The sequence below is a fragment of the Esox lucius genome, chromosome 9, assembly GCF_011004845.1.
Source record: "Esox lucius isolate fEsoLuc1 chromosome 9, fEsoLuc1.pri, whole genome shotgun sequence".
NCBI lineage: Eukaryota > Metazoa > Chordata > Actinopteri > Esociformes > Esocidae > Esox > Esox lucius.
In genome coordinates, this window is record NC_047577.1 from 2579824 (window position 1) to 2589710 (window position 9887).

At 44.0% G+C, this 9887-nt stretch overlaps 1 protein-coding gene across 1 annotated transcript; it reads left to right on the top strand.

Annotated features, from left to right (window-relative positions):
• The first annotated feature begins 460 nt into the window (after positions 1 to 460).
• On the top strand, positions 461 to 8235 carry LOC105008811 (hsp90 co-chaperone Cdc37). The gene is made up of 9 exons (XM_029122146.2): positions 461 to 783; positions 1277 to 1576; positions 1758 to 1863; positions 3395 to 3510; positions 3962 to 4084; positions 4324 to 4416; positions 4653 to 4742; positions 6180 to 6251; positions 7317 to 8235. The coding sequence occupies exons 1-9, from the start codon at positions 664 to 666 to the stop codon at positions 7476 to 7478; spliced, it is 1182 nt and encodes a 393-aa protein (XP_028977979.1). The 5' UTR covers positions 461 to 663; the 3' UTR covers positions 7479 to 8235.
• The last annotated feature ends 1652 nt before the right edge of the window (positions 8236 to 9887 follow it).

Below are 9887 nucleotides of genomic sequence, written 5' to 3' on the forward strand. Positions count from 1 at the left end.
TTGTGTCGAGAATTAGGCAGAAACCTAGAAATGAACCAGACTGAAAGTTATATATACTTTTGGGCCACATCAATGTTTTTTCATGTTCAGATGAACAGCAGGTCAATAGATGCTTTACTGCTCGTATAAACCGTTTCTGACACAGTGACGTCATAGCTGTGGTATGTTCTTTTTTTTCATTCAGTATCATTTACGAAGACATTGATTAAATAATAAAGTCACAATTCACGAATGCACTATGTTGGCATAGTTTTAAACATAACAAAGATTTATATTTTTTATGACAAAAACATAACACAAAAATGTTCTCATATAGTCATAAGTGTACAATTAAGTTAAAAGTAAATTCTTACTATTACTAATTCTTATACTGTGAACACAGAAATGTAGCTGTTTTTGTTTTCAATAAAAGCGAACAAAAATAATGCCTATTTCGCTGTCGCCTGATTTATACGTCATGCTCCGACAACAGAAGCAGACTGGAGCTTTCCAGAAAATACTTAAAGCTGAAGCAGCGAGAAGTGTGGGGCGGAGACGTCTCGCTTTTTCCCCTCTCAACAAGACAAACCTTCAAACAAATCTCAGATATCTTTACGTTTAGTGTGCTGTGGTTGCGAGGACGTCTAACGAAAATAGAAGGTGGAGGAGAAGGGCAGATAAAAGATGACTGCCAAAACCAAAGGCATTGACTATAGCGTTTGGGACCACATCGAAGTGTCGGATGATGAGGATGAAACTCACCCCAATATCGACACTCCGAGCCTGTTCCGGTGGAGACATAAGGTTACTTATGACATCAAACTTGAGAAAACGTTACTGAAATGGCTACAATTGTAATTAGGGCGGATCTAGCCACGGTTGCTAATCTGACTGGTTTGCTACTGTGTTTTAGCCCAGCCTTGAGTCAACACCACCCTGGCTAATCTGGGCAGCTGGCCATTTTAGATTAGCCAACTAAATTGACAGTTAATCCAATCTGACTGAAGTGCTAACAATGTGCTCTGGTTCAGCGCACTCGCTCGCCTAACAGCTGTTGACTACAGAATCGGCTAAATCGCTGACTGGATTGCGTTCGGTTGAACATTAATTATTCGCGAAACTTTGATGGAAAGTTTAGCGAATAAAAACTACTCTATTACGGTCACCCGTCCACCCTTCTCTCTCACGCCCTCTTGCTATCTATGATCCTCCCATGTTTCCTGTCTCCGCTACTCCTCACCTTTCTCTCCCTACTTCAATGCCACTCTTAACCCCCCTCACCCCCCCCCCCCCACAGGCACGAGTGGAGCGACAGGTTGCCTTTGAGGAGAAAGGAGAGGAGATACAGAAGAATATGGCGGAGTGCAAGAGTCGTCTAGAGGAGGCGCAGTACAGAGTGAAGGAGCTGGAGCAGGCGGGAGTGAAGGAGGGAGAAGAGGAGGAGAAGAGGGCAACAGAGCTGACCAAGGCCCGGGCAGAGGAGAAGAAATGCAAAAAGGATCTACGCACATGGGAGAAGAAGATGGAAGAACACAGAATAGAAGAGAAGAAGATGCCGTGGAACGTAGACACCCTCAGCAAAGATGGTTTCAGCAAGGTCAGTAGAAATGTGTCGGCCACCCAGGCAGAGCGTCTTCAGCCAGGCAAAATGGAAAAGTGGACGTTAAGCGAACATCTTGAATGGTTGTTGATGGTGCCGCGTCATATATCCATCTGTAAAGATCTTTTTCGTGACTTCTGTCCCACCAATCTGCTCTTCTTCTTTCGTTTTTCCGCAGAGTGTGTTGAACATCAAGCCGGAGGCGACGGAGGAGACCGAGGAGCAGAAGGAGGAGAAACACAAGACCTTTGTGGAAAAATATGAGAAGCAGATCAAACACTTTGGTGAGCTTTGGGTCCACACTTCATTAAAACCCATGACAGATTCAAACAAACCAGGACACTAATGCTATCTGGACCCAGATGAAAACACTGCTGTTTCTGATATCTGGACCCGGATGAAAACACTGCTGTTTCTGATATCTGGACCCGGATGAAAACACTGCTGTTTCTGATATCTGGACCCGGATGAAAACACTGCTGTTTCTGATATCTGGACCCAGATGAAAACACTGCTGTTTCTGATATCTGGACCCAGATGAAAACACTGCTGTTTCTGATATCTGGACCCGGATGAAAACACTGCTGTTTCTGATATCTGGACCCGGATGAAAACACTGCTGTTTCTGATATCTGGACCCGGATGAAAACACTGCTGTTTCTGATATCTGGACCCGGATGAAAACACTGCTGTTTCTGATATCTGGACCCGGATGAAAACACTGCTGTTTCTGATATCTGGACCCGGATGAAAACACTGCTGTTTCTGATATCTGGACCCGGATGAAAACACTGCTGTTTCTGATATCTGGACCCGGATGAAAACACTGCTGTTTCTGATATCTGGACCCGGATGAAAACACTGCTGTTTCTGATATCTGGACCCGGATGAAAACACTGCTGTTTCTGATATCTGGACCCGGATGAAAACACTGCTGTTTCTGATATCTGGACCCGGATGAAAACACTGCTGTTTCTGATATCTGGACCCGGATGAAAACACTGCTGTTTCTGATATCTGGACCCGGATGAAAACACTGCTGTTTCTGATATCTGGACCCGGATGAAAACACTGCTGTTTCTGATATCTGGACCCGGATGAAAACACTGCTGTTTCTGATATCTGGACCCGGATGAAAACACTGCTGTTTCTGATATCTGGACCCGGATGAAAACACTGCTGTTTCTGATATCTGGACCCGGATGAAAACACTGCTGTTTCTGATATCTGGACCCGGATGAAAACACTGCTGTTTCTGATATCTGGACCCGGATGAAAACACTGCTGTTTCTGATATCTGGACCCGGATGAAAACACTGCTGTTTCTGATATCTGGACCCGGATGAAAACACTGCTGTTTCTGATATCTGGACCCGGATGAAAACACTGCTGTTTCTGATATCTGGACCCGGATGAAAACACTGCTGTTTCTGATATCTGGACCCGGATGAAAACACTGCTGTTTCTGATATCTGGACCCGGATGAAAACACTGCTGTTTCTGATATCTGGACTCAGATGAAAACACTGCTGTTTCTGATATCTGGACCCGGATGAAAACACTGCTGTTTCTGAAAACACTTGTAAATGTTGAGGCGCTCAAAAGCCACCCGAAGAGGGGCTTAACATGGGACTCAAGGCTTTCATTGTGCTACACCGCCATCTTGTGTTTAAATCAACCATCTGCAGTTTAATGAAAATGGATCCAAATATTCCTTGGTACTGTTGCCTTGGGGCTTAATGTGTCTGTGTGTGTCTGTGTGTGTCTGTGTGTGTCTGTCTGTGTGTGTCTGTGTGTGTCTGTGTGTGTGTGCAGGGATGCTGCGGCGTTGGGACGACAGCCAGAAGTACCTGTCGGACAACCCTCACCTGGTGTGTGAGGAGACCGCTAACTACCTTGTCATCATGTGCATTGACTTGGAGGTGGAGGAGGTAGGTGTGTGTGTGTATTTTCAAGCGTAGGTGTGTGTGTGTATTTTCAAGCATAGGTGTGTGTGTGTGTATTTTCAAGCATAGGTGTGTGTGTGTATTTTCAAGCATAGGTGTGTGTGTGTATTTTCAAGCATAGGTGTGTGTGTATTTTCAAGCATAGGTGTGTGTGTGTATTTTCAAGCATAGGTGTGTGTGTGTATTTTCAAGCATAGGTGTGTGTGTGTATTTTCAAGCATAGGTGTGTGTGTGTGTATTTTCAAGCATAGGTGTGTGTGTGTGTATTTTCAAGCGTAGGTGTGTGTGTGTATTTTCAAGCATAGGTGTGTGTGTGTATTTTCAAGCATAGGTGTGTGTGTGTATTTTCAAGCATAGGTGTGTGTATTTTCAAGCATAGGTGTGTGTGTATTTTCAACTGTGTGTGTGTGTGTGTGTGTGTGTGTGTGTGTTACAGAAACATGCTTTGATGGAGCAGGTGGCCCACCAGACTATTGTGATGCAGTTCATCTTGGAGCTGGCCAAGAGTCTGAAGGTTGACCCCAGGGGGTGCTTCAGGCAGTTCTTCCAGAAGATCAAGGTAGGTGGTTTGACTGTGTCACCTGTGATCAGGACCTGTTGTCTGGTTTGAGCAGGAGAGAAGGAAAGGGTTAATAAGATGTCCACTACAGCATGAAAGTCAATTATTATTCAGTACATCTGGAACTTACCTGTCTATGAACATGTACCGTTATATTTACGTTTCTCTCTCTCGATGTCTCTCTCGTCCTCTCTCTCTCGATGTCTCTCTCGTCCTCTCTCTCTCGATGTCTCTCCCAGACTGCCGACAAGGTGTACCAGGAAGCATTTACTGATGAGCTGGAGTCGTTTAAAGAACGGGTCAGAGGTCGGGCTAAGATCCGCATACAAAAGGTAATTTTCCTCATGATGACAGGGCTGCTTTTAGGAATGTGTGTGTTTGTTACACGCGCGTGTGTGTGTACACATCTGTAAGTCATGTGAAACGCGTCCAGGTCAATGGCAGCAGAAGGTATGGGTCAACTGTAAACTCAGTAAAGGGGAGGTGGAGGGGTCAGAATATTGTATACCGAAGCCACTGAAGATGTGTGTATGTAGTATGGAAGCTAACTAAATACTTCTTCCTCAAGGCTATGGAGGAATACGAAGAGGAGGAGAGACAGAAGAGACTGGGGCCTGGTGGTCTGGACCCTGTGGAGGTCTACGAGTCGCTGCCGGAGGTACTGACAACACTGGTCGTTAGGGAGGTCGTGGGTCAGTCAGTGTTTGTAACTCCACTGGTCTTAGGGAGGTCGTGGGTCAGTCAGTGTTTGTAACTCCACTGGTCGTTGGGGAGGTCGTGGGTCCGTCAGTGTTCGTAACTCCACTGGTCGTTAGGGAGGTCGTGGGTCCGTCAGTGTTCGTAACTCCACTGGTCGTTAGGGAGGTCGTGGGTCTGTCAGTGTTTGTAACTCCACTGGTCGTTGGGTCTGTCAGTGTTTGTAACTCCACTGGTCGTTGGGTCTGTCAGTGTTTGTAACTCCACTGGTCGTTAGGGAGGTCGTGGGTCAGTCAGTGTTCGTAACTCCACTGGTTGTTAGGGAGGTTGTGGGTCCGTCAGTGTTCGTAACCACTGGTCGTTAGGGAGGTCGTGGGTCAGTCAGTGTTCGTAACTCCACTGGTTGTTAGGGAGGTTGTGGGTCCGTCAGTGTTCGTAACTCCACTGGTTGTTAGGGAGGTTGTGGGTCCGTCAGTGTTTGTAACTCCACTGGTCGTTGGGGAGGTCGTGGGTCCGTCAGTGTTCGTAACTCCACTGGTCGTTGGGGAGGTCGTGGGTCTGTCAGTGTTCGTAACTCCAGGCCAATGGTTTTCATAGTCTGGGTGTGTTTCTATGTTTTGATGGAACGGCAGACCAGTGTGTTTTAAAGGGTCACTCCCAAACAAGGCTCTACATGGCGCCAGTTTCAATACTGCGTGCGCCACTGAAAATATCTGCGCAAACATAGAATATAACTCAACTCCCAGAACTACAGCTGGTATTGCATTGTGTTACACTGCCTATTTGAAACGAACCATTGGCTTCAGTGACTCCGCCCACTATGCTGTAAGGTCACATTGTTTGCAAAACAATTCGGAAGTAAATCCACGGCGAAATGTTTCAGTATCCTGAATGTTGTCGCGTTTGTTCGTCAGCTGACAGAAACTACTCCTGTTCACCGTCCGTAAACTTTACCTCAGCGCAGCGATTTAACCTGTTGTGCCAGACCTTAAATAATTTCGGATTAATGAAAGGAAGAGATTCACTATTTAAGGACAATTACAGTCAAAATATAATTTTCCAAACATGCATTTTTTTTCTTCTGATCTGACAGTCATTGAAATTAACCCCCATTGGGATTTTTTTCAGAGTTTTGTCATATTAGAATTGTGGAAACTGAATTTGGGAAAATACTACTAGATGGTAAAGCCAATATGTACCCAAATACCCTCAAATAAAAGCAGAGAATCTGAACTTCGACCTCACAGTAATCGTTTTTATATTTAATAATTGTTTTATTAGGAAGCTTCTAAAATACAATGAGTATAATAATAATATTGTAACAACTTTGCTTATATTGTTCTACATGACCAGAGAACATATCATAGGTGTGTAACCCTTTTCTAACCCTGTTTCACAGGAAATGAAGAAGTGTTTTGATGACAAAGACATCTCAATGTTGCAGGATGTTATCAGTAAGATGGACCCCATGGTACGTTGTCTTGACCTCTTCCTGTCTCTCCAACTATTCTCTGTGTGTCTTCCTGTCTCTCCAACTATTCTCTGTGTGTCTTCCTGTCTCTCCAACTATTCTCTCTGTGTCTTCCTGTCTCTCCAACTATTCTCTCTGTGTCTTCCTGTCTCTCCAACTATTCTCTCTGTGTCTTCCTGTCTCTCCAACTATTCTCTCTGTGTCTTCCTGTCTCTCCAACTATTCTCTCTGTGTCTTCCTGTCTCTCCAACTATTCTCTCTGTGTCTTCCTGTCTCTCCAACAACTATTCTCTCTGTGTCTTCCTGTCTCTCCAACAACTATTCTCTCTGTGTCTTCCTGTCTCTCCAACAACCATTCTCTCTGTGTCTTCCTGTCTCTCCAACAACTATTCTCTCTGTGTCTTCCTGTCTCTCCAACAACTATTCTCTCTGTGTCTTCCTGTCTCTCCAACAACTATTCTCTGTGTCTTCCTGTCTCTCCAACAACTATTCTCTGTGTGTCTTCCTGTCTCTCCAACTATTCCCTGTGTGTCTTCCTGTCTCTCCAACTCTTTTCTATCTTTCTGTCTATGTATTTTCCCACCAGATAGGTTTCCATCAAATGTACTTGTTGCAGACAAAAGCCCCAAGTGATGTGTTGCGCTTGAATTTTTTTAAATAATTGAAGCATCACCTTAAGATTATGACTACATCAAGGTTGTCATATCCACGTTGTGTTGAGGTTTTAATGTAACATTTCCTCTGATTTCTGACTTCAACACAGGGTATTTATTCAATAGTTGCGAATCCTTAACCAAACAGCCCCCCCTTTTGTATTTTGTCAACATTAAGGAGTTTGACAGATTTACTGCTTCCATCCGGTCTCACTTGTAATCAGCTACTTAATCGTCATGCAATTGTAACATATGATGATGGAGTCCTCCCTCTCTGTAACACATGATGGGGTGATGGAGTCCTCCCTCTCTGTAACACATGATGGGGTGATGGAGTCCTCCCTCTCTGTAACACATGATGGGGTGATGGAGTCCTCCCTCTCTGTAACACATGATTGGTTGTGTTTTTTAGGAGGCGAAGGTCCACATGAAGAGGTGTATTGACTCTGGACTGTGGGTGCCCAATGCCAACGCGGACGAAGATGACGATGGAGAGAATAAAGGAGGAGTAGAACAGGAGGAAGACAAAGGAGAGGAGGAAGAAACAAAAAAGGAAGGAGAGAAGGAGAAATGACTGACCTTTACCTTTGTAGGCCCATCCACTCCTCCTGCTAGCATTTTCCGGTCTGACTCAATACACACTTTGAAGATGCTCACTTGCCTAGTGTTAGCTGGGCTGCTGTTGTTAGCGTTAGCCGACCCGTTCAAACCCTGCCCTGACCCACATCGCCTTAGAATACCTGTGCTGATCTCTCATCACTTTAGCCTTTTAACTGCGTGATATTGATAAAAGAATGAAAATATAATAAACCGTAATTCATAAAATACAAGAAATGAGGGGAGACTCATGCATCGACACTGATCTCTGAATCTCTGAGATTTAATGAGAATTTGCCCTGGGGTTCAGATCTACAGCAGTCTTCATCACACGCATCTTTTAAAACCCAATACTGACCCCAGATCAGCATCTATGATCAACCTCCCCTTTAACCCTCTGCTACTGCCTTCTCCTTTGCTGGGCCCCTTCGGTTTGTGACCCCCTTCCACCACCACTACCTCTTTGCACTTCCTGTCATTTCTTTTTCTGTGTTAAAGTAGTTCAATTTTTTTCTTTCAGTGTATCTCTGTCTCTCTCAGGACTGTTCAAACAAGATAAAGAGTTCCTCACTTAAGCTAAATCTTGTATTTGTTGCAAGCCCCAGGACACAGTGTTGAGTGTTTAAATGTATACTGGCACAAAGCCGGCCGTGGTCTGTTTGTTTGACTCCGCCCCTTTTCCCCTATCATTTGGGAGGTGTCCTGCTTAGTAAATGCTGGGTTGCAAAAACAAATCGATGGTGTGGTATATATATTTTTTTCTTAAAATTTTCACCTTAGTTTATATCTTATTTTTTATTGTTTTGCTGGTCCGCTCTGAGTTCAAACCCACATCCCTGGTGTTTCAATACATTTAGCAGCCGCTTTTATCTGTAGCAACTTATGTTTTTGATATCTAACATATACTATCTATAGTACTTTAGACTTTATACATTTTTGATACAGGTGGAGGAAAGGCCAAGAGTTCCACCCCTTCAAATAGCTCTTAATTTACCTTACACCCAATGTTGTTGTTTTTTACCATATCATTGTTATTTTGACCTTGAAGTGTGCGTGCGTGTGGGCATGATTGCGTGGGTGCGTTCTCTTTTATCTGTTGTGTGTTGGTAAATGGTTTATAAGGGCAATAAGGTATCTTGAGTTTTGTGGTATATTGCCAATATGCCAATGGCTAAATGCTGAATTCAGGCGGTATATCACACCCCTTGTTCCTTTATTTAAAGGGATAATACACCCAAATTACAAAATGCCACATTGATGTCCCTGTGAGCACTCTGTGGACAAAGTATGACAAGAGTCCATGCTTTGGTTTAGTTTCCTTGGGAGTGTATATAAATCAATCCCTCAAATGTATTTATAAAGCCCTTTTTACAACAGCAGTTGTCACAAAGTGCTTTACAGAGACATCCAGCCTTAAACCCCAAGGAGCAAACAACAGTAGTGTTGAATTTCAGTGGCTAGGAAAAACTCCCTAAGAAGGCTGAATTTTAGGAAGAAACCTAGAGAGGACCCAGGCTCAGAGGGGTGACCAGTCCTCTTCTGGCTGTGCCGGGTGAGATATTAAGAGTCCAATTGGAATAATTAATACATTTCTCTGGGCTAAATCCAGAGGCTATTTGATTTTAGACTAGGTCAGAAGTATGACCAGGTGGACAAGGACAGGGACAGCAACGGGCCCCCCAAACCAGGTACTCCGCAGGTGTGGACCAGGACCTCATCTCCTAAAATTTTAAACTGGAGGAAACTGAGAAAAGTTAGAAGTGCATTCCTCATATCCCCTAGCACAATAATATAGCAGCGTAACACCTTGGAACTGAGACGGGGGGGTCCGACGACACTGTGGCCCTACCCGGGGGGGTCAATCCACCCACATTGCCAGGCATCAACCAAAGGGACACCCAGCAACTTTTCCTTTAAATAGAAATGGTTTCCCTACACTCAAGCATCATGTCATTGGACTCATGTCATTGGACTTCGAGGAATGATGTCAAATGCCTCTGCAAAGCAACTTGGAAAGCTCTGAAATCTCTGACTCGGAAACACATTGTGTTAAAGTGAGATGTGAATGTCTCACTTGGACAACATCAAAAGAAAAGAGGCCGCTGCTAAAAAAGTGTTCATTTGATTCCCTGAGACCTGCTATTGGGTGACATCACTCAAGTATCAGCCAATAAATACATGATTACAGAAATGACCTTGGTCCTGTATAATAGGAGCCATAAAAAATTAAATCCAACTTTGATCAAAACAGTGGAAATGCTTAAGGCTTTTGTTCATATGTGCATTTTACACTGTTTAAAAAAATGTTTTCTCCCAATTTACATGATGCCCCTGCATCATCACAACTCAACAGCATAATCCGGAGAGTGGAAGATCAAGACATGTG